At 44.3% G+C, this 23,853-nt stretch overlaps 1 protein-coding gene across 1 annotated transcript; it reads right to left on the bottom strand.

Annotated features, from left to right (window-relative positions):
• Nucleotides 1-954: 954 nt before the first annotated feature.
• AGR3 (anterior gradient 3, protein disulphide isomerase family member) lies at nt 955-10,997 on the bottom strand. Its single transcript, XM_033165348.1, has 8 exons — nt 10,892-10,997; nt 8,246-8,381; nt 7,040-7,103; nt 6,119-6,171; nt 5,202-5,278; nt 5,032-5,095; nt 3,345-3,428; nt 955-1,147 (listed from the first exon to the last, which is right to left on the bottom strand). Exons 2-8 carry the CDS (start codon nt 8,346-8,348, stop codon nt 1,098-1,100), a joined length of 495 nt encoding a protein of 164 aa, XP_033021239.1. The 5' UTR covers nt 8,349-8,381; nt 10,892-10,997; the 3' UTR covers nt 955-1,097.
• Nucleotides 10,998-23,853: the final 12,856 nt, after the last annotated feature.

The following is a 23,853-nucleotide window of genomic DNA, read 5'->3' as shown; positions in this document are numbered from 1 at the left end:
TGCCTATGCTAGAAGCAGCTCCTAGCTATTTAGATTGCAGAGCCTGCACTGGTTTGCAGTAGTTTCTAGTAATCCACCATGGACTGATGTTCATCTTTGTATCTTGTACGGTTGGGATGTGCTGAAACAGCATTTTACACTCTAGGTTGAAAACTATGGGAGCTTCCAGTGTATAGCCATACATTTGTGCTGATGTGTTTGCATGGGCATTACATGACATTGCCAGCTAGTGGCTTTCAGGACAGGTGAATCTGTCAATTTCCATTTCTCTGATCTTTTGTAATCTTAAATTCAGTTCTCCACATTTCCGCATTTCCACATATATAAAATTCATCAGCATTTTCATGCTAATTGATCCTAACATATACATGCTTGTGCATTATTTCCCCTACTATACACGTTTCTGCAAAACAGTTCCCCCCAAACTAACATACTTCGTATCTTATTTTCACAAATATAAGCATTGCTGTGTACCTGTATGCTTTCCTCCAACTGCAGATTCTAAAACTGTGGAATGAGACTCTGGGGGATGGCATATTGTGATATGAAGTTCCAGGAAGGGAAGGATCCTGAGGTAAAATTGTGCCTTCATTCTCGCTAACTGAGGTTTGATACTGCATCCATGGCCACAACTGCTCCATACCTTTTAAAGCATCACCACGAACAGTCATGGCTTCCCTCAAAGAATCCTGGGAACTGTAGTTGATTAAATTTGCTGGGAGTTATTAGGAGGCCACCTATCCCCCTCAGAGACCTACAATTCCTAGAATTCTGTGGAAAGAGGGACAGACTGTTAAGCCACTCTGAGAACTGTAGCTCTGTTGGGGGGTGGGGGGAGATAGCAACTCTCAGCACCCTTAACAGACTACATTTCCCAGGATTCTTTGGGGGAAGCCATGACTATTTGAAGTGGCATGATACTGCAGATGGGCCCGACTACTATTACTACTACCACACTTGGAAGAGGCAAGATAGGCCTGGAATGGGATAACGGCAGGCTGGGAATAAAATTCCAGAGAGGGAAAAGAGAGATGGGTCAGATAGACACTTCTTGATTCACATTGCTTCCCTGGGGTGTGATGATCTCACCACTGCACTTAGAGTTCAGTCTGAACAAGACGCAACGCTTTCTTCATGTTCTCTATTACTGGGGTGGGGGGTGGGGAGAGAAAGATAATGACATGAATTATGATCACAGTTAAAAACAGAGAAAAGAAACTACCAAAAATACTGTTGTTTTCCCCACCCCCTTGACCTTTGGAAGCAACAGCTGGGATCTTCTTGCACATGGAGAGCAAAACAAAAGAACCCAGAAATCCTTTGAGCTCCATCCAGTCAAGTGCAGGTGCAATGCAGCCACATACCAATTAATCTCCGCCTGGGCCCAACAGACCTCTGTTTGTTCTCCCTGTCCCCAGCTCCATATAAGTGCAAAGGCAGCAGAAGGGGGCCAGTGTGGGGAAGGGGAGATATGTGCTTGGCTCCCCATATCTGGATCTTGTCTGACCCACAATCGTAAAAGGGTGGTGCGACCTTTTCACGATCGTCAGGAACCTTCCTTGGAAGGCGCTTTAGCAACTATGTGGCTCCGGGAGGCCTTGCCTGCAGCTGCGGGAAGTGGCAGTGGCAGCGACAAAGGTGCAGGGGGAGAGAGAGATCAGGTGGGGAGATAAGCGGTGGAGGTGGGGGGGTGTAAGGATTGTGCATAATGGCACCTATTTTTCTTCGAAAAAACCCTCTCTCTCTGATTGGAAGGTCAGAGGTTGGAATCCACTCAACGGGGTGAGTTGACCAGTGCTGTCAAGTATCCCGTTTTCCCCGGGAATCTCCCTTATTTCAAGCAGTTTCCCGCTGCCATCCCTTATTTTTTATATCCCTTTAATTTCCCGTTTTTTCAAAGGAAGCAGCTCCTCTTCCTCCCACTGCTGGCCAGGGACTGGAGAGACCTCGCCTCCTTGCAGCCTCAAAGCAAGCAGGAGCCATTTCCCGCGCTTACAGGGGGGCATATTTAGCCCCCTGCATCAGCCCCTATCAGCTGCCGCCGAGCCCCTCAGCTAGACAATAGGGTTAGCTGGGGGGGGGGGGGAGCCTGGCTGCCTTTGAAAATGGGCGGCTGGTGCTTTGAAACGTTACAATACGACGGAGCGGCCCGCGCTTTGTAACTTTTTATCCGGAGCTCGCTGAGCAGCCGAGGCGTCGTAGCCCACGGGAGGGGTTTCCAAAATACTGTAAGCCTACTGTGCACATTCACACCAGTGCCGCCCACTTTTGCTTCTGGCTCCGCCCACCACTGCCACGTGACTGTCCCCGGGATAGGTGAGGCTGCTGATCCCTTATTTTCAAATCCGAAGCTTGACAGCTATGGTGAGTTCCCGTTGCTCTGTCGCAGCTTCTGCCAACCTAGCAGTTTAAATATATATCTATACAGTAATACCTCCGCCTTGTCTAGCGTCCATTCTGGCGAACGTCTGTGGCAAACCCGGAAGTACCAGAATGGGTTACTTCCAGGTTTGCCGCTCCGCGTGCAGATGTGGCGCTTTGCCCTGCGTCCTTTTTGGCTAGAGGCCGGGGCTCCAGAACGGATCCTGGCCGCAAAGGCTTCCCTTTCGGATGCTGCACTAAACATGCAGACATCAGGACACAGGGCCAGTAAAGCATACAGACATTGGTGCTGTGCTTTCATCTGTCCTCAAAATTCTAGAATTTCTTCTCCTGAAACTCATTTTCTTCTCTCATTTTTCTGCCTTGTTCGTTCAACAGTTTATATATTTATATGTGTGTGTTTGTGCACGCACACTAGAATTTGGGTTGGCACGTCGTTTTAAGCTTAACTTATTGTCAGATGGTTTGGGGTTCCCCCTCATATGCATTTATCCAGCACTCTGCAGCCTGCCCAGCTACCGATGCTTCCTAATCTGAAAATGCCCTATGGGGAAGTTCTCATGATGCCTTCACCTGGGCTTTAATGGAAATGCACATGTCCAGGAAGGCTGCAGAGTGCAGACCACTGCTGGGATGATGTGTCAGGTGAAAAAAGGAACCTCATAAACACCCCTTGGTCTCCTCAAAAGTAAGGTGAGCAGGACAAAAACCTTGCACTCAACCTGTGAGAGTTTCTGTAACATTTTCTCCTCCCTTTGATAATTTTTGAAAGCAATTTCTTTTCTCATTAATTAATAGAGTTTTTATAATAAAAAAGTGCAGGCGGTAAATTTTTGGCACAGCAGTAAGCAGAAAGTGCAGACTTGCTACTCTGCGTATTTTGTAATCTCCTGGAGGGGTTCACCTGAGCACTCCCTCTATGGGCAGCACAAACATACGCTTGTTTTGAGGGATCAACTCACAGACTGGCAGGTCTTGAGGCTCATAAGTATAAAGTCGATTAGAGTATCTTCCAGTGATATCAGCCCTTACCGTGAGAGAAGGATCTGGAAAAGCAAACAAAATATTGTAGTCATCCCTGATATAACAGCATCTTACTCTTATTTCATGCTAAGAGGTAGGAATTAAGATTTTTGAGGGATGTTACTCAGTAGTCTGTAATGAAATTAATTTTAATATGGCTCAGTCTAGAGTCTGATTTCAGTTATGGTTCTCAGGGCAAGGATAAACCATAGTTTGCTGGTTTGGATGTGATGGCAAACTGTGGCTTTCTGAACACCTGGACATTACTAATTAATTAGTACAGCACTCAAAGGAGACGGAAGCAGAGGGGTGAGAGAGCATGTGTGTAAGAACTTGTTCCTATAGCATTGAACAATAGTTTAGCATTAGGTGTGAACCAACCCATTGCACAACAGTGATGGACAGTTGGGATGTAGGTAGGAATCTATCTTGGCTGTCTCTTAGTTGAAGACCCAGGTCATCGAGCCTGAGCTTCCACAGCTGCCACCTGCCACAAACCACCAGGAGGTTTAACAAATTGAAGGACATTGTCCTCTTTCTATGCTCCCCCCAATGGCAACATGCAGATGGGGACAGATATACCCTTGCTTTAAGTCATTTACATACTGTCTTCCCTTGTATATTATTTACTACAAAGCTCTTTAGCGACGAAACATTGCATTACCAGCATGACGTCCAAGCACTGAACCACTCGTATATCACAAGTGGACTCTTTATTTACTGTGTTTGCTATTGTTTAAAATAAAACTTATTTGGGAAAGTAACTACTTTTGCCATTTTTATGGATGTTTAGTGTTTGTTTGCAGATAGTTGCCTTGGTGATATTATCTTGGGTCGACTGCAGTAGTCATTGTATCACCACCCTGTTCATTGCAGAGGGCCTTCTCGGTAGTGGTGCCTGCCCTGTGGAACACCCTCCCATGAGATGTCAAGGAAATCAACAACTATCTGACTTTTTGAAGACTTCTGAAGGCAGCCCTGTTTAGGGAATTTTTTAATGTTTGATGTTTTATTGCTTTTTAAATTATTATTATTAATATTCTATTGGGAGCCACCCAGAGTGGCTGGGGAATCCCAGTGAGATGGGTGGGGTATGTATAAATAAATAAATAAATAAATAAATAAATAAATAAATAAATAAATGTATTATTATTATTATTATTATTATTATTATTATTATTATACAAACCACCATTGGCAAGATTGGCAGCAGCAGCAGCAACAGCAGATATGTACTATGCTCATGATACTACTGCATTCTCTTGTGAATTATGCTCTTTTAGATGAGCATTTTGTAATCCTTTAGTTAGGTTTTCTTTTGAAATCTTTCAGATAATTATTTTTTTGGTTAACTTTATTGTGTTAAATGTTTATTCTGTAGTTGACCGTCTTTGCAATATTTTGTAGAGATCTGCTGTTGCAATGTTAGGCATATATTTATTTTAAAGTTTACATTACTGCTAGGAGCAGGCAACTTTCACCTTCCCATCACCACCCCTGGACTATCCTGCAGTGTCAACCAGCATTTCCTACTCCTGAAAGACTTTGATGGGCTACTGCTGGAAATCTTCATGCTTCATTGAGATGAGGTTCCATTTTGGGGTCATAGTCACATCCAACACATACCTACAAACATGATTCGAGGCACGTATTGTCCATCAGGTGACATGTTCTTGTCTGTTGTTTCATGCTGGCAGGAAAAAAAGAAAAGAATGCACACCATCTTAACCTTTAGCACTAAATCAAGCATTATAACGGCAAATAATAAGTTTAATCTGCACATTACATGTGCGCACCATCAGATTGAGCATGATGAAGTTGTTCTGGCACATCTCTTGAATTTCTTGATTGTCCACGAAAACCTTCTTCAGTGCTGGAGAAAAGCAAAGGAAGATCGTCATTCCAAGTGTAAAATACAACAACTGCAAAGAGAGTAGGCAAGCATTCCTCTTTATTAGAGTGTCGTGGGCCAGGAGTCAGCTTCGCCCGCTGAACAGCAGCCTGGAGGGGGAGAAGGCGGAGTCACTCCACCTGCAGCTGATCAGCCTTCAAGGACACAGAGGAGAAGGAGGCACTGATGAGAACCAGCTGGCTTCAGCCTTCTCAAGCAGAGACTCCAGCAGCAGTCAGATGCTGTAAACAACAACTGTAGCTCCTGGTTCTACCTTGCTGCTTCCTCCTCGTCTTGACCCCCATGATCATCAGATTCCCTGACCCCCTGGACCATCTGACCACATAGATTGCTGTTTGCCCAATCCTAGGAATGGACCTGATGACTATGGATGCTGACTCCAGGCAAGTACACCTCAAGAGACTCTTCTGGTTGGCTGGCCTCCCAGCTGCACTGAGTCCTGCATGTTGTTGCTCTACAACGAGACTACGACATAGAGGAATACAAAATAGAACCATCCTCTGTGATCATCTCCCCCACGACCCCGCCTTCCTCTTCACAACAGAAGACAGAATAGGCACCCTGGTCAAAGTCTTTCCCACCAAGGTAAGGCACATTGTATTTCTATTTGAATCAGAGTCATTCCTTCTAAATTTGCATGTATCCATGTACATTTGTTAACACATTTGCCAACAATCTGCCTATTTTCTCTTTGCAGGGGATGTGTAAGCAGCCACCTGAAGTGCAGCACACAGTAGAATCATTTATGTTTGCGGAGAGATACAAGGAATTGTCGCTTCAAATCAAACATGCTTGATTTACCTTGACAATACGGACAATCTTCCAAATGGTGAATGACCATCAGTGGCTTATTACTGTTCCAAGGAGAGAGAAAAACATATTAGGTTAAATGAAGATACATTGTTCTATCATAAATGGGATGATGGGCAAATGGTGTGGCAATGAATTAAGTAACAATTACAAAGTACATTGAATAGGCTCAGAGAAATCCTCTGCAAAGGGACAAGAAAAGTAAACAGTGTAGGTTCGTTTACCCCGTCCCATTGTAGGATTCCTCTTCCTGACAGGCGCGGGTGAAACATGAAACCTGCAGAGCCATATTTGAATGTCTGATACCTTCTTCCATATTTCATCTCATGCATACAGCCCATAAGAATTTGGAAATGAATTAAGTGAAAGATTACTTACTCCTCTATCAACCCATAAGATCCATTATTTTACTCATGGCACCACACCTAACAGCAAGGGCGGGGAGCCTTTTTGACTGTGACCCCACACCATGGGCCAACTTTGAAACATGGGCGGGGCCACCCACCTGTCATTCACACTATGCCATCATGATGCCGCACGGTTGACAGGTGCATTATCCCGCCCACCTGCCAAAATCCCTTGTGCGGGGTTCCCAAGCTTGGGAAGCACAGCTCAAATGGCGTTGCCAGCCCTAGGCTTTGCAAGTCTCCACACGCTGCTCCTTTCCACCACTGATGGAAATGGAAAGGAGCCACATGGATCAAGTTTCCCCTTGCTGCTGCTTTTGGAGATTGAAAGGAGCAGCATGCGGCAGCTTCCAAGTGCAGCACTGGGAGGGAGAATCAGCTTCTATTGAATGGAAACTGCTTTCCCATTCTTGAGTTGTAAGAGTTCTTACACTGTCAGCCTGGAAGGGATATTTTGTTAGAGCAAACTTCCTTCTCCCAAACAGCTTCAGGGATGGGATCTTACCTTTGTTTTGCCTGGTAGAGCCCTTCTTCATAAGTTTGTACCCAGGTTATATCATCTCCCCATCCTGGAACAACAGATTCAAGGTAGATAACCATCCACTCATCCATTATATTTTTCAAAGTAATCCAAGCCAACAATGAAAATGGCAAATGCCCACTCTTTCTGTCTTTTTATAGAGGCTGATCAGTAGTTTGTACGTTATCCTGTCTGTTGTTAAGCAACACTTTTCTCATGACATTTTGGGCACATACCAGGCACACATATATTAAGGTGAGAGCATGTGGAACAGTGTTTTCACCCCATTTGAAAAACCAACCTACCACCGTATTCTAGGAGAAGCCACATTCTTCTAGGGCCTTTTCGGTAGTGGTGCCTGCCCTGTGGAACGCCCTCCCATCAGATGTCAAGGAAATAAACAACTACCTGACTTTTAGAAAACATCTAAAGGGAGCCCTGTTTCGGGAAGTTTTTAATATTTGATGTTTTATCATGTTTTTAATATTCTGTTGGGAGCCGCCCAGAGTGGCTGGGGAAACCCAGCCAAATGGGTGGGATATAAGTAATAACATTATTGTTATTGTTATTATTATTATTATTATTATTATTATTGGACACGGGTGGTGCTGTGGTCTAACCCACAGAGCCTAGGACTTGCCGATCAGAAGGTCAGCAGTTTGAATCCCCGCGACGGGGTGAGCTCCCGTTGTTCAGTTCCAGCTCCAGCCCACCTAGCAGTTCGAAAGCATGTCAAGTGCAAGTAGATAAATAGGTACCGATCCGGCAGGAAGGTAAACGCCTTTTCAGTGCGCTGCTCTGGTTTGCCAGAAGCAGCTTAGTCATGCTGGCCACATGACCCAGAAGCTGTCTGTGGACAAACGCTGGCTCCCTCGGCATATAGAGTGAGATGAGTGCCACAACCCCAGAGTCGTCCGCAACTGGACCTAATGGTCAGGGGTACCTTTACCTTTACCTTTTATTTTTATTATTATTAGGTTAGAGTCTGGATGATGTGATGCTTTCAGGCTAGAACCAGCAAGCAATGATGTTCATCTTTCAAACCACCTTCCCGATCCAATGGTTATTTCAATAATATTTCCTTATCTTTAAAATTTCCCATACCTCGTTAAACACCTACTTGTTTTGAATGAACTTTAGAAAGTAATCAGATCACGCAGGGATCCAAAGAACAGAGTGACACTACAGTACCTCTGGAGAGTGTCTGGGGAACTCTTTTTTCCTTTTTGATTGCCATTGCAAAATTGGAGGAAACAGCAATTAGCATGAAAGATAAGCCCAGTGCTGAGTGCATCTTTGTCTTCTTTCAACCTTCTTCAAGATAGACCTTGATAAATGGAAGAGAAAGCCAACGTTTTAACCTGGTATCTTCCTGAGAAGCTGTGCTTGTATGTGTTCTGATAAGATACTTTTTTATTCTAAGAAAGAGATATGAATTTCCTTTAACAAACTACTGAAACCAAACCCACGTATTAAAGAAAAAAGACGGGTAGATTACGCTGAATGATTAATAGTGATTTCAGGTTCATTTTATTTTGCTCATTAAAACAATATTGCTAAGAACAATCCCTTTGACTCTTATGAGCAGATAGTGACCAGGAAATGTATACTTGTCTGATATTCAAAAATCTCATTTTATAGGGAAACGTTTGAAGAAGAGTAGAGTTTGGATTTGATATCCCACTTTTCACTACCCGAAGGAGTCTCAAAGCGGCTAACATTCTCCTTTCCCTTCCTCCCCCACAACAAACACTCTGTGATGTGAGTGGGGCTAAGAGACTTCAAAGAAGTGTGACTAGCCCAAAGTCACCCAGCAGCTGCATGTGGAGGAGTGGAGATGCGAACCCGGTTCCCCAGATAACAAGTCTACCGCTCTTAACCATTTCTACCATTTGAGTTTTCGAATGGTAATTTTACATTTTTTATAAAAGTAGTAATTTAGTGCAACCCCTCACTCTTGTTTTATGGAACATGAAATGTTTTATGGAACTGAGATCGATCAGTTTGGCTCAGTCAGTAGAATGTGAGACTTAATCTCAGGGTTGTGCGTTCGAGCCCTATGTTGGGCCAAAAGATTCTTGCATTGCAGAGGGTTGAACTAGATGATCCGCGTGGTCCCCTCCAACTCCACAATTCTATGATGCTTGGAACCAAAAATGTCACAAAGCTTTTGGCAATAGCTGTGATTTGAATTCAATTTTCTCCCACATCTAACCAGAAATTCAAATACTAGGCAGTGATAATAATAATAATAATAATAATAATAATAATAATATAATTAATAAACCCATAGGAACTTGGTTGACCTTCTTCTTGAATATTTAAAGGAATGTTTTCTTTCATTGCACCAGCCCATTTCATGTTAAATTATGTGGTTCCATAAAGAAACAATTGCAAACTTCATTGAGTAACTAATCTCCACTGTTCTTTCTTTTCTTTTTTTAACAAGACCTGGACAAAATGGGCCATCTGTAAACATGGGTGTTCATGGCACAATCTTGTAATCTCCGAAGTTGATCTCCCTTGAGTTCAGTGGGGAAAGGTGGACATAAAATTGCAACCTGAATTCTGCTAATATTGGCAAATTCTCTCAAATGCACTTTGAAAGGGTCACAACAGATCATAGTCATAAATGTCTACTGAGAAGTTGTCACAAGATTGTGCTGTGGCTTCTTCATTCTCCAGAAATTCTGAAATTGTAAAAGTATTTGCTTTTGTAGACAAGTTACGATTTCATGGTATAAGTATTTCACCTTCACAGTTTAAGAGAAGCGATGCAATTTATACATATTTTCTCTGAAGTAAGTCTGCAAGGCGTTTACTCCCAGACAAATTGGTTACAGAATTGCAGCATTAAGATATAATCCCATACACACTTAACTGGGAGTAAGTGCTATTGAGCTTAATTGGACATACTTCTGAGTAGACATGCGTAGGATTGTCCCATTGACATCAGTTGTATGGGATGGCTCTTCCCCCATTTGTTCTCAGCCAAGAAATCTCTCCTGGGGACAAAAAGGTTAGCTCCAAATTCTCTACATGGTAAATTATTAAAAGGAGACCTTAAACAATCAATATTATCGCTGTCAGATGCAGAGGTTAGTAACAGCAAGCACTAAGCACACCTGTTTAAATAAGAAGTTAAAGAAATTTATTATTAATATCTTAATAATTAAAGAAATTAATAAGATATTGTTGACAAACCATTTCTGATTTGCAAAGACAAAGCTCACGCAACCATGGCAGACAAGATTCTTCAAAGACACACAAATCACTAGCCGCTAAACTTTACCCTGGTATTAAAATATAATTTCCTTTTTAAAATGAAACATTTTCCTCACTGGGAAAATCTCCTGCTCTCTTCCTTTATACAAGTCATAACCGCTGCTATCGGAAACCTTTGACCCCACCCTGGATAAACATAATCCCATTGTCAGGAAGTTTTTACAACACTATCAAATCTACTTCAAATACAGGTATTGCATCCAAGAGATGCTCCTTAGCGCATATGTCACAGAAAAATGGGTAGACCGTACAAAATAAAAAAATAAAAAATTACTTCCAGTAGCACCTTAGAGACCAACTAAGTTTGTTCATGGTATGAGCTTTCGTGTGCATGCACACTTCTTCAGATACTTAGTTGGTCTCTAAGGTGCTACTGGAAGGATTTTTATTTTATTTTTATTTTTTGACTATGGCAGACCAACGCGGCTACCTACCTGTAACTGGGTAGACCATGTGTAACTTCTTCCTCCCCCCCCCCCCCCGGTTTATTTGCTTCTTTTGTTTAAAGTAAATTTGCAATTAAAAGACGTTAAAACTCTGGATTTTGCTCACCGGAGCTGATCAGTTGCACCGGCGAAAGTTCCTTGCCAAGGAAGCCAATGTGTTAAAGTGGGTGTGATTTATAGATCTGAGAACAGCTGACCTGCCAGGTCCCTTCATCCAGAGCTTACAGCAGTATAGTTCCTTGCAAAAGGGACAGCAATACCTGGTCCTGTACCATCCCTCCCTCCCTCCCTCCCTCCCTCCCTCCCTCCCTCCCTCCTTTCCCTAAACTTCTCACTGCTGCAAGTTCTCATCCTGGCATATTGAATGCTCAGATTTCTCTCCCCATCTTTGCTTGTATCAGGTGTCATTGCATTGGAACGGAGGAAAAGTAGCGTTTTTGTGTGCATCTGCGGCTTTTCCTCCCAAATGGCTACAGCCTGGCTCCAGTTCAGTGAAACAAGAAACCAGCAATGAAAGTTGGAACTGGAGGTGCTATTGTTTCACAATGAATGGCTGAGTTCACTAGGACTCTGAGATTAGGGATGAAACTAATAGGAAGATACAACAGTTACCCTTTGTGCAGGAAAAAATGTAATTAAGAAATCAAGGTTAAAAAAAAAAAAAGTTTAATCCACAAGGGGAGGGGGAAACCCCCCCCCCAAGTCCTCACCTTTCACAGAATAATGATTGAGCTAAGGATGAGTAAGGAGGACAAGAGTTTTAAATGTGTTTTCTAATGCAGTTCTGCTGACTTTGTTGGGCTTTCAACAGAGGGTTGTTTACTTTGGTTACAAACTTATGTTATCTTTGCCCCTTTTTGTTGCTTGGAATACACTGACAATTGGGTCACCGATCAGGTGTCAGGAAATCCTGGATATGTGGGCAGCTCTCCCAGGTGGTGAACCTTTCAATTACAGGTGCCAGCTTTGCCCCAGCAGTAGACTGACTCCGCCCACCCAGGCTGCCTATTGGCTCTTCCTGGACAGGAAGGAGTATAAGAAGCCTTCCTGTTCCAGCTGACCATTGTGAATTCTTCTGTTCCTTAGCACTGATGTGTACTTAGTTATTGCTGGTAACCGAGCCTTATGAGGAACAGTTGAAAGAGCTGGGTATGTTTAGCCTGCAAAGAGGAGACTGAGAGGAAATATGGTAGCCGTCTTCCATTATTATTATTTTATTTTATTTTTTAAATTTATATACCGCCCTATACCTGGGGTCTCAGGGCGGTTCACAGAATAAAATCAAGATATAAAACCACAAAATACTTAATAAAAATAAAAACAGCAACCCAATAACCCCACCACCACCACACACCAAAAAAAACACATTTTAAAAGGGCATAGGATGTGAATCGGATCAACCAAAGGCCTGGTTAAAAAGGAACGTTTTTGCCGGGCGCCTAAAGGTGTGTAATGAAGGCGCCAGGCGAACTTCCCTGGGGAGAGCATTCCACAGACAGGGAGCCACTGCAGAGAAGGCCTGTCACGTGGGCTGTAGCCCTGTAGCCAAGGGCTGTCACATGGAAGGGGGAACAAGCTTGTTTTCTCCTGCTCTGGAGAGTAGGACACGAACCAGTGGCTTCAAGTTACAAGAAAAGAGATCCCGACTAAACACCAGGAAGAACTTTCTGACAGTATGGGCTGTTCAACAGTGGAACAGACTCCCGTGAGGTGATGGACTCTCTTTCATTGGTGGTTTTTAAGCAGAGGTTGGATGGCCATCTGTCCTGGATGAATTAGTTGAGATTGCAGGGGGTTGGGCTAGATGTCCCTTCGAACTCTACAGTTCTGATTCTATGGTCCTGACTTCTGGCTTACGCCTCCCTCCTGATTCATCATCAATTTTATTTATTTATGAAATATTTATATACTGCTGTATCATTTTTTTTTTTAAAAAAAATCAGAGTGGTTTCTAAAATTATATATACTAAAAGCACACAAAAATTTAAAATCAAAGACCATCAACTAATCATTTTTCTTAATTGCCTGCATAAACCTGGTGGCATAGGAAAGTTTTCAGCAGGTGTTTAAAGGTTGAAACAGAAGGCACTCGCTGAATCTGTATTGGCAGAGCATTCCACAGGACTGGACCAATGCCGCTAAGAGCAAGGTTTCTTGTTGACAGATGAGACTCGCCAACACTGGGGACAACAAATAATGCTGCTCCAAAGATCTTAGTGACTGATCTTAGATATAAGGGTTTAGGTGATCCCTAAAGTATGCTGGGTGGGATGCGGGTGGCGCTGTGGGTTAAACCACAGACCCTAGGGCTTGCTGATCAGAAGGTCGGCGGTTCGAATCCCCACAACAGGATGAACTCCCGTTGTTTGGTACCTGCTCCTGCCCACCTAGCAGTTCGAAAGCAAGTCAATGTGCAAGTAGATAAATAGGTACCGCTCCGGCGAAAAGGTAAACAGCGTTTCCGTGCGCTGCTCTGGTTCGCCAGAAGCGGCTTTGTCATGCTGGCCATATGACCCGGAAGCTGTACGCCGGCTCCCTCGGCCAGTAACGCGAGATGAGTGCAGCAACCCCAGAGTCGGACACGACTGGACCTAATGGTCAGGGGTCCCTTTACCTTTCAAGTACGCTGGACCCACATTGTCCAGGGCTTTGAAAATGAGTATGAGGACCTTGAACTTGGCTTAGCAGTGGATCTTTCAACACTAGCTGGCCAGCAATCTGGCTGCCACATTCTGCATCAGCTGGCGCTTGTGAATCTGACTTGCTTGTCTATCCTGACCCCTGGCTTGCCCTCTTGATGCATTCTTCTGTCCAAAGTATTTGCTGGCCTCAGGGTTCCTGACGCTTTGCTCCTGGCTCCTTTCAGACAGCCCATAGCTCAGTCTTGACATCAGGATCAAAAGAGCTCATTAAAAGGGTTCTTTCAGGCAGATATACAATAAAGATGAATGGTTGAATCTGGAGCACCGTAACACTGCATGAACTCCTGCATAAATATTTGTGGTGCAGCAATAGTGATTTTTCTTCCTCTTGCAGTTCTTAGAGCACAACCCAAAGAATTTAGATTGAATAGCTGATTGTTCATATTCGAGAGATGATACCTTGGACTGTGAGAAGGTGATTGAGTAAGGGAGGCAATTTGCACTGGCCCCAGACAACCCCACGCATGAGGACCCCCCCCCCAATCTTGCCACCACTTCCCCAGTCTGAAGAAGTTGAAATGCATTTTATCTGTGTTAACCACTGCAGAGATCCCAATATTTTGCTATGAGTCCCTTTAATGAAGAAGTAGCCTTTTTAGATCCAATGTTGCTGTGATAGTCTTTTCATCTCTGACTGCAACTGTTGGGAGTATTTAGAATGAATGAAAAGGGACCCAAGTGGCGCTGTGGGTTAAACCACAGAGTCTAGGGCTTGCCGATCAGAAGGTCGGCAGTTCGAATCCCTGCGACGGGGTGAGCTCCCGTTGTTCGGTCCCAGCTCCTGCCCACCTAGCAGTTCGAAAGCACGTCAAAGTGCAAGTAGATAAATAGGGACCGCTCCGGTGGGAAGGTAAACGGTGTTTCCGTGTGCTGCTCTGGTTCACCAGAAAGCGGCTTTGTCATGCTGGCCACATGACCCAGAAGCTGTCTGCGGACAAACACCGGCTCCCTTGGCCTATAGAGCGAGATGAGCGCCGCAACTTCAGAGTCGGACACGACTGGACCTAATGGTCAGGGGTAACTTTACCTTTTAGCCTTTTTAGATCCAATGTTGCTGTGATAGTCTTTTCATCTCTGACTGCAACTGTTGGGAGTATTTAGAATGAAGGGTCTCTTCCAGACTGCTAAACTAGATAACTTTCCTGAACAACTATGGCAAGATTACCAGTAAATTATTTTGTTGTTTAGCTTCAATGCAGGGCAGTGAAAGTAGGTGAATTCATTATTTATGCTGCAAGTGCCATCTGCTGGAACAAAAGTGCCATGCAAATATTGAAATAACTCCAACAGTGTTTTCAGAGAGCTGCAAAAATAAAAATAAAAATGATTGCAAATATTCTTATTGTGCATTTTTAAAAATGGCACTGTTTGATTCATTGTGTTAATAACCATTTAAATGCAGCTTGGAGGAAATGGACTTGTTGGGTACTCAAAAGAGCTAAATCAAGTTTGAGAGTTCTGGACTGCAAGGAAGTATTTTCTGATTATTATTATTTTAACCATTTAGCATGAACACAGGAAAGGAAGCCCACTGATGTTTCCTGTATTTGCTCATATCTTTAACATCAGAAACCAGTCCAAGAAAGATTCTGGTATTTATGCTCTGGTTGAACCATGTGGCTGATCATACATGTTGCTTTCAAAGTTGGATTCAAGCAAAGCATTTGACAAAGTTCCCCATTATATTTTGGTATGCAGAACAGATTCAGTATGGGCTAGATGACCATCACATGGATTCATAGCTGCTTGGAAAATAATCAAGAGCGCTCATCAGGGGCTCCCTATCAGACTAAAGGGAGGTTTCAAATACAATGCTGCAGTTTTCAGTCCCTGGCAATGCATTCTTTAATATGTTTTTAAAATTGGTGCTAGATCAAGGAGTGGAGGAAATCCTTACTAAATTGGCAGCAGCGTTGAAAACTCCCATTGTTGTTGGTGCATTTTGCAACAAGGAATTTCATTAGCGTGAGCTGTTTCTGGGCTCTGATTTTCAGATTAAAACTGCACAGAGGAAGGAAAGGAGGATCTTTTTCTGCCTCCCCACTTCCTGCTACTCTCTGAAGACCGGAGAAGAGACCCTCTTAAGAATATTGGGGGGGGGGGTAGGCAGGGGAAGCATAGCTTTGTTGTTGTTGTTTTGTAGTCTTCAGATGAGGACTAGACCATGTGAAAAATGAAAATAAGATTTTTAGCTGCAGTTCATTCATTTTCAGCTTTGTATTCTTGTTATAAAAAGGGCACCTAGACATTGCGCTGTTGCACTCATAACCTAGGTTTAAGGTGCCATTTAGCTCCTAGCTTTCATATCTCAGTATCTAACACTGATTTGCAGGTGACACAAAGAGGGAGGATCAGGAATAGCTAACGTCATAGAATACTAACACAACATGAAATCCAACATGTGGTGAATGGCAGAACTACAGATTGCAGTCGTGAGTATCTCCAAGTTCAGGAGTGACCCAGCTCCTCCAGGCTGACCATTAATGGGAGCCTCCTGGAAAGGAAGAACCATAGATGGTCCTCCTACCTGCAACTAAGCCTTACTTCAGTTACAAGCTCTTATTGAGCGCAGGTGATTTTCTGTATATCTTTGGGTCTTGCCTGTGGCTTCATCCCACCAAGTCTTGTTTCTAGTTCCCACTTGTTCCTGGGACACCTCTTTTGGTTTTTTGCTCAGAGGTTGCTTCCAGATGACCTGTTAATTGAGCATTCAGGTTTGTTTGCAGGGAAGTTAGATGACCGTCTTCAGGGGAAGTGGGTTTGTTGCGCAATCCAGTGTAATGGCGCCGGTATGTGATTGCCTCCCACGTCAAAGAAGAAACAATCTGGAAGCACCTTGGCTGTCAGGCATGAATCGTGGCTTCCATGTGCATGGCTCTTCTCAGCCTGAGCCCTAACAGTGCACCACTCTCTCAGGTCATAGAATCATAGAGTTGGAAGAGATCATTTAGTACAACTGCCTGCAATGCAGGAATATGCTTCTGTCCCATAGGGGGGTTGAACTTGCAATCTTGGTGCTATCAGCACCAGGCTCTAACCAACTGAGCTATCCAGGTCCATTCCTTTCTGCAAGGTGTCCTGTGATGTAGGGGTTAGAGGAACTGGAGATGGAGATCCAGTGGTACCTCTAGTGACGAACTTAATTCATTCTGGAGGTCCGTTCTTAACCTGAAACTGTTCTTAACTAGAGGCGTGCTTTTGCTAATGGGGGCCTCTTGCTGCGGCTGTGCCGCTGGCACACAATTTCCGTTCTCATCCTGGGGCAAAGTTCTCAACTCAAGGTAACTTTTCCAGGTTAGCAGAGTTTGTAACCTGAAGCGTTTGTAACTTGAGGCGTTTGTAACTCAAGGTACCACTGTAGTGAAGAAACTTGGAAAGTGTAATGGGAAGATTTGTTGTGTGTTGTTTAACCATCTTAGTCATGTTTGACTCTCCATGACCCCATGAACCAGAGCATGCCTTGGAAACTCTTAATTTCTTCTCAAAGCTTCTCCTTTTTTATGTCCATGGAGTTTTCTTGGCAAAATACTGGAGTGGTTTGCCAGTTCCTTCTCCACATTTAGTCTAAACTCTCGGCTATGATCTGTCCGTCTTGGGTGGCCCTGCACAGCATAGCTCATAGTTTTTTGGAGTTATTCAATCCCCTTCACCACGACAAGGCAGTGATCCATGAAGGGGGAAGATTAGATACACAGTTAAAACTACCAGCCCCAAGCTGCACCTGTGATAATTTGTGAATTAATATAAGCCAGAATAGAAATCTTTTCGCCCTCCAGTTGTCCTATCTTCCCAAACCATTGGCCTTGCCAGCTGGGGTTAGTAGGATTTGGGGAGTCCAACATTTAGAAGACCACGGGGTCCCCATCCATGATATACAAGTGACACAAAGAGACGGTGACTCTGTCTGATAGGGTGAATCGTTGCCTAGAATTTGCACACACAGATGCATCTTTGACTCATTATTATAATTTTAGAATCCTTTATTGGGTTGCAAACCACAAACAATTTTGTGTTTGGTTTTCTCGTAATTTTCCAGGAAGTTAAAAAAAACAACACCAAAATTAGTCAGGGACTCGGATCTATTTCTGGAGCAGTAGACATGTTCAGAATAAATGCAATCAAATGTCTGTTTTTGCAGCAGATTGATCTTCATGATATCAGTATGATCCATTCATGCCATAGCTTTCCTCCTCAAGGCTTCTTGTAGTTGAAGGAGTGGCACTAATTTGACTCAAATAACTTAAGTTAAAAAAAACAAACCCGAGGCTCGTTCAAAAATGGAAATCTAGTTTTTATGGATGGTTTTTTTTAATGATATTTATGTATAAAATAATTTGCAGGTGATGGAGGAAAAGCCAAACCAGATTTTTAAGGTCAAGAGCCAGGAAATTAGGCTGCACTATGAAGCAGCTGAATGAAATATTCAGAATGCCACGAGAAATGAAAAGTGACTTAATTTCCCCTGCGTTTAAAGGTCCCAGTAAAGACTTCAGAAATGAGAATGCTTTCCAGAAACAGATTGGAGAACTTTGGGGCAGCTGCTAAATGATTCAGCCAGGTATCTGCTGGAAGATTTGCTTTCGTTGCCTTTTTAAAGCGACAGTTTTCCTGTATTGATAACACTGTACCTCAAGCTTTTAAATGATTATACAATGGAAGCTGAGAACCAGACAGAAAAGTTGTAGAGAGTCAGGATCTGTAAGTCAGCTTTCTCTCCTCTGGGTATTTTTGACCTCTGAAGTGGGATGCATGTCCTAACACAAACGGCAGAAATACTTTTCAGTTACATTGGTCAATTTCGAAACAAAATAGAAAATTCTTTCCAGTAGCACCTTAGAGACCAACTGAGTTTGTTCTTGGTATGAGCTTTCGTTGATGACAGCAGTCACGAAATTAGAAGACGCCTGCTTCTTGGGAGAAAAGCAATGACAAACCTAGACAGCATCTTAAAAAGCAAAGACATCACCTTGCCAACAAAGGTCCGTATAGTTAAAGCTATGGTTTTCCCAGTAGTAATGTACGGAAGTGAGAGCTGGACCATCAAGAAGGCTGATCGCCGAAGAATTGATGCTTTTGAATTATGGTGCTGGAGGAGACTCTTGAGAGTCCCATGGACTGCAAGAAGATCAAACCTATCCATTCTCAAGGAAATCAGCCCTGAGTGCTCACTAGAAGGACAGAACCTGAAGTTGAGGCTCCAGTACTTTGGCCACCTCATGAGAAGAGAAGACTCCCTGGAAAAGACCCTGATGTTGGGAAAGATGGAGGGCACAAGGAGAAGGGGGTGACAAAGGATGAGATGGTTGGACAGTATTCTCGAAGCTACTAACATGAGTTTGGCCAAACTGCGGTAGGCAGTGAAGGATAGGCGTGCCTGGCATGCTCTGGTCCATGGGGTCACGAAGAGTCGGACATGACTGAACGACTGAACAACAACAACAAATGAGCTTTCGTGTGCATGCACACTTCTTCAGATTGATCAATTTGATAGCCATAGCTATATATTTTTATGGCTAATAGAGTAGCATGATTTTCCTGTTGGGAACAAATTTGTGGGCCCGTGGTGTTTTCCCCTGGTATGTGGTGCTTTTTTTATCTCGTCATGAGGATTTAAAAAAAAAATCAATTTCAGGAGTCCATTCAAGAGAATATTAGAGCATGGATCACTGTAGTCAAGTGGTCCAGGAACAGCTGCAGCTAAGCATAGACACTCTGTGCCACGGTGGCCTCCGTGCCAATTTGGAACGAGGTCTACCCACAAGAATGTATACATGCATCACCCCATCACAACCACATTTTATCATTATAACTAGTTTGGTTAGGTTGAAAGGGGATTTGAACCTCATTCTCCATGGTCCTAATTCAAAGCTCTCACCATTTCACCACACTTTGCACTTACTTTAAAATTGTATTATCTATAATGCATATTACACTGCTTATCTTTTCACCATTCACCCCACAATAGAGCTCCCTGAAAAAGGGTCGAGTTGAAAATATTGACCTAGCTCTACCTTACATCACTTCCTGCCAGGGGTGCCAGGGGGCACATTTTAATGGCAATGCCCATCAACTTTGGGGGGGCAGCCCCCTCAAATATTTGATGGGGGGCCCAAAGGGGTTGGCTCCTATGCTTCCTGGTCATTTATTTGTGAGCTCCAATTCTGTTGCCATTTGCCATTGCTTTTAAGTCATCATAATTTGAGTTGTTGGCTGAGAACTTTCACCTCATGAGCCCCTCCTTTCTGTCGCTGGCCATTCTTTCTGATTCAATAAGCAATGGGGTCGCTATCATCTTCCTGGGTCTACATAAGGCATGCAGAGGTCACAAGAAGTTTCACAGTGGGCTGTAAGCAACAGCTTCCTAAACCAAACATTTCATCTGAACTAGCCATGATATTGTTAAGAAAGACAATTCGGAGCCAAATTTCAAGGCATGCTTGCTGCAGTATAAAGGTCATGTTGTTGTGTATTTTTTTAGCAGTGGCAGGAACAACGTAATAACAAAATCCTTGAAATATATTTTCAAGAGCCATACATGGCACAATGCTCTTTAAAAATCCTATTTCATATCTTGCAAGGAAGAAGAATACACCCCAGTAACTATCTCTCAGAATGTAATAGCTTTGTGAACAAGAAGTGGCAGTTGTTTGAATTAATTGCTGATGGCTGACATGTAGACAAGCACTTTTTTTTATTAGTACTCTGACCTTTTTGAAGGTTTCTCAAACCGGAAGGGCAGAGTATTGATAGAAACATCACATGTGCTGTGAATATCTATTCCTACCTTGGACTTGAAATAACCATTTCCTGTTTTGTTATATTTCCAGTCAAAGTCTCCCTACCCCCCCCCTTCCTGCCATTGGCCATATTCACCATTTAAAAAATGGGAATAGCAAAAATAATGAAGTCAAATTCAACCTCGGAACAGTTAGCAGTACTGCGGTTCTACCATGCCTTATCCATTATACAGTGTGATGGAACCACAAACATCTCTCAGTTTCATGGTATCGTTCAAATGCGTTCGAAATGAAGCTTCCTAATCCAGATTCTTTACTCATTTAACTAACTTTGGGAATATGCTAAGAGGAAGTAGTTCATGTGACATTATAGTCTTCTTCAGGTGTTTGCCTGAACATGTGAGAAATAAAAGTATGTAGAGGGCCAGGGGTGCATATGCAACTCCTCACCAACAAGGTCCCCGTGCAGGGTCCTCTTAAATCATCACACACTGAGCACAAAGGTTGCATGTGTTCAGCTGACTGTAGCTAGAAACACCTTTGAAATCAGGAATCCTGCCTTGCAGGGACAGTCTCAGATTTACAGAAGCTGTCCCAGTTTCTGATTTGATCCTAGAATGACCCACTTTTCCTTAGGACATCCCTATTTTCATCAGAGGGATGTTGAAGGGTATGGAGTTATGTGATCCTTGAGCCAAGGAGATTAGTAACTGAACAACCTTTAGAAGGCATCTGAAGGCAGCCCCGTATAGGGAAGCTTTTGAAATGTTTAATGTTTTATTATGTTTTTACATATGTTGGAAGCTACCCAGAGTGGCTGGGGCAGCCCAGTCAGATTGGGGGGGGGGTATAAAGAATAAAATTATTATTATTATGGAATAGGATGTCCCTATTTTCATTGGAGAAGTGTTGGAGGGTATGTTATCAGGATTCTCAACTGTGACGAAGCTCTTAACCAGGGGTCAGCAAACTTTTTCAGCAGGGGGCCGGTCCACTGTCCCTCAGACCTTGTGGGGGGCTGGACTATCTATCTGTCTATGTATTGGGTTTAACACGTTATGATTCTAACCAATCGCAGAGCGTAGGTGGACGAAAGTTCCAATGGCAAGGTCTATCAACTGTCAACTGCCAACTGGCAGTTCGGGTTGGCTTTCAGAGTGTGTTCTTGTTTTAATATGGAGTTAGCTGTGGAATAAACGAAGTTACATTGGCTTCTGACTTTTCCTGAATATTTAATACTGGCGACGAGGATGGGATACTGGCCCTCCCGGATTTGAGGCCTGAGTTGGCACTGCAGCACCGCCTGCCACTCATAGTGAGTGCGACATCCAGTCACGCTGGACTCTGCGGAGAACTCCGGTAGTGAAGAAGGGCCAGCAGCGCCTTCGCAATCAACCAGCACAACACAAGCGACAGCTCAAGGTACGAAAATGGCTGCTGGGCAGACTAGGCCACCACCAGACTTCGACTTGAGTCACCCCGAGCAATGGCCACAATGGCTCCGCCGAATAAAGAGCTATGTTCGGCTTCAAGGGTTTACTAGGGAAATTGATAAAGTAGATGTACTTCTCACTGTGCTGGGAAGTTCCGCCATCACTCTACTGGAAGGTCTGATGGCACCCAGGGACATAGAGGCCTGCACTTTCGATGAGCTGACACAGGCTATGACAAGACACCTCGCACCTCAGCCAACTAAGAACCACTGCCGCTACGACTTGGCGCACAGAGTGCAACAAGCGCAAGAGTCAGCGAGTGAATACATCACCGCGCTCCGGGCAATTGCGATGTATTGCCAATTCACTGACATCGAGGAACGACTTCTCGAAAGATTCATCACTGGTGTGCGAGACAGCTGTCTCCGCCGCAAGCTGCTGGCAAAAGATGACATCACAATGATGGAAGCAATAAATATGGCCACATCCTTTGAGAAGGATAACGCCCATGAGGCGGCCTACAGCCTACATGCCAAAGTGAGAACTCACCGCATACAGCGAGACCGGTCATCTTCAGTAGATTCCCACAATGGGGATGTCCACCGAGCTTCGGACAGATCCGACCGACACCACAGCTCCCAACCTAAGAACACTTTGTCGAACCAACGATCATCTGACGCACCTCAAGGGACCTGTGGCAGCTGCGGAGAAAACCACGAGCGGCGGACATGCAGGTTTCGGAATGCCACATGTCGCCGCTGTGGGAAAACTGGGCACATTGGTCGAGTCTGCCGCTCCAAGACCTTCGGAGCACGACCCAAGCAACGTGTCCATGAGGCCTACATAGAGGAGGAGTTACAGTCCACCTCTTCAGCCAGGGTACTGCAACTTCCGTCCCCGGGGCCCAATAAGCTTAGGGTGCGACTCAAGATAGAGGGATCCCCGTGTACTATGGAATTGGATACCGGCTCATCCTACTCCATAATATCTGCTAAGACTCTGAAAGAGCTTTGTCCTGACGGCGGTCCTCCTCTCCGCCCGGCCCCCATAGTTCTGCGGGACTTCCAGAGGAAAAGAATACAGCTAAAGGGTATGGGCACCTTCAAGGTCCAGTTTAAGAAGTACACCAAGAATTTGAACCTCATCATAACTAAAGGCCCATTCACTAGCCTTCTAGGCCTAGCATGGTTTGGGCCATTAGGCTTAAGCATTTCAGGGCTTAATCAGATTTCCCCAGGGGCAGAATTTGAATCAATCTGCCACGAGTTTCCATCAGTCTTTGATGGAACCCTGGGCCTGTACAACGGACCCCCGATTTCCCTACGGCTGAACCCCACAGTGCAACCCATCCGGGTCAAGGCCCGTAGAGTCCCATTTGCGCTGAAACCCAGGATCGATGAGGAGCTTGATCGCTTAGTCGCACAAGGGGTTTTAGAGCCGGTAGATTCGGGAACCTGGGAAACCCCAATTGTCACACCGGTTAAGCCAGACGGCTCAGTCAGTATTTGTGGTGATTACAAATGCACCCTGAACCGGGCCTTACAGGACCACGCATACCCGGTTCCAGTAGTGAACCACGTGTTAGCGACCCTGGCTGGGGCCAAGATTTTCGGGAAGTTAGATTTAGCGCAAGCTTATCAGCAGCTGCCCGTTGATGAGGCCACCGCAGACGCCCAGACAATCGTGACTCACAGGGGTGCTTTCAGGGTCAAACGCCTACAGTTTGGAGTTTGCGTGGCCCCAGGGTTATTTCAGAGCCTAATGGATCGTCTCCTTAAAGGCATTCCCGGAGTCACACCGTTTTTCGATGATGTGCTGATTGCCGCATCATCAAAAGAGGACTTTACCGCCAGATTACGGACAGTGCTCCAACGCTTCCAGGCAGCAGGACTTAAAGTAAAGCAGAAAAAGTGCCTGTTGGGAGTTAGCAGTGTGGATTTCCTGGGGTTCCGGGTTGACGCGGACGGCCTGCATCCAGCAGAGGACAAAGTGCGCGCCATTTGCGATGCCCCAGACCCAAAGAACAAGGCAGAGTTACAAACCTTCTTGGGACTTCTTAATTTTTATCATGCATTCCTGCCACACAAGGCAGCCGTAGCTGAGCCTTTGCACAGGCTCCTGGACAAAAAAGCACCATGGGTCTGGGGCCCTCGACAGGCCAAGGCTTTCCGAGGGGTCAAAGACTTGCTTGTGTCC

This window comes from Lacerta agilis, chromosome 12, assembly GCF_009819535.1.
Source record: "Lacerta agilis isolate rLacAgi1 chromosome 12, rLacAgi1.pri, whole genome shotgun sequence".
Classification (NCBI taxonomy): domain Eukaryota; kingdom Metazoa; phylum Chordata; class Lepidosauria; order Squamata; family Lacertidae; genus Lacerta; species Lacerta agilis.
The sequence above is the reverse complement of the archived record's forward strand: the minus strand, read 5'-3'. Positions and strand labels throughout refer to the sequence as shown.

Coding starts and splice junctions, on each gene's coding strand:
- AGR3 (XM_033165348.1), bottom strand. CDS start 8,348: ATGCACTCAGCACTGGGCTTATCTTTCATGCTAATTGCTGTTTCCTCC. Junction 6,172..7,039: donor CTCTACCAGGCAAAACAAAG/GTAAGATCCCAT, acceptor TCCTTGGAACAG/TAATAAGCCACTGATGGTCA. Junction 5,096..5,201: donor TCATCATGCTCAATCTGATG/GTGCGCACATGT, acceptor TTTTCCTGCCAG/CATGAAACAACAGACAAGAA.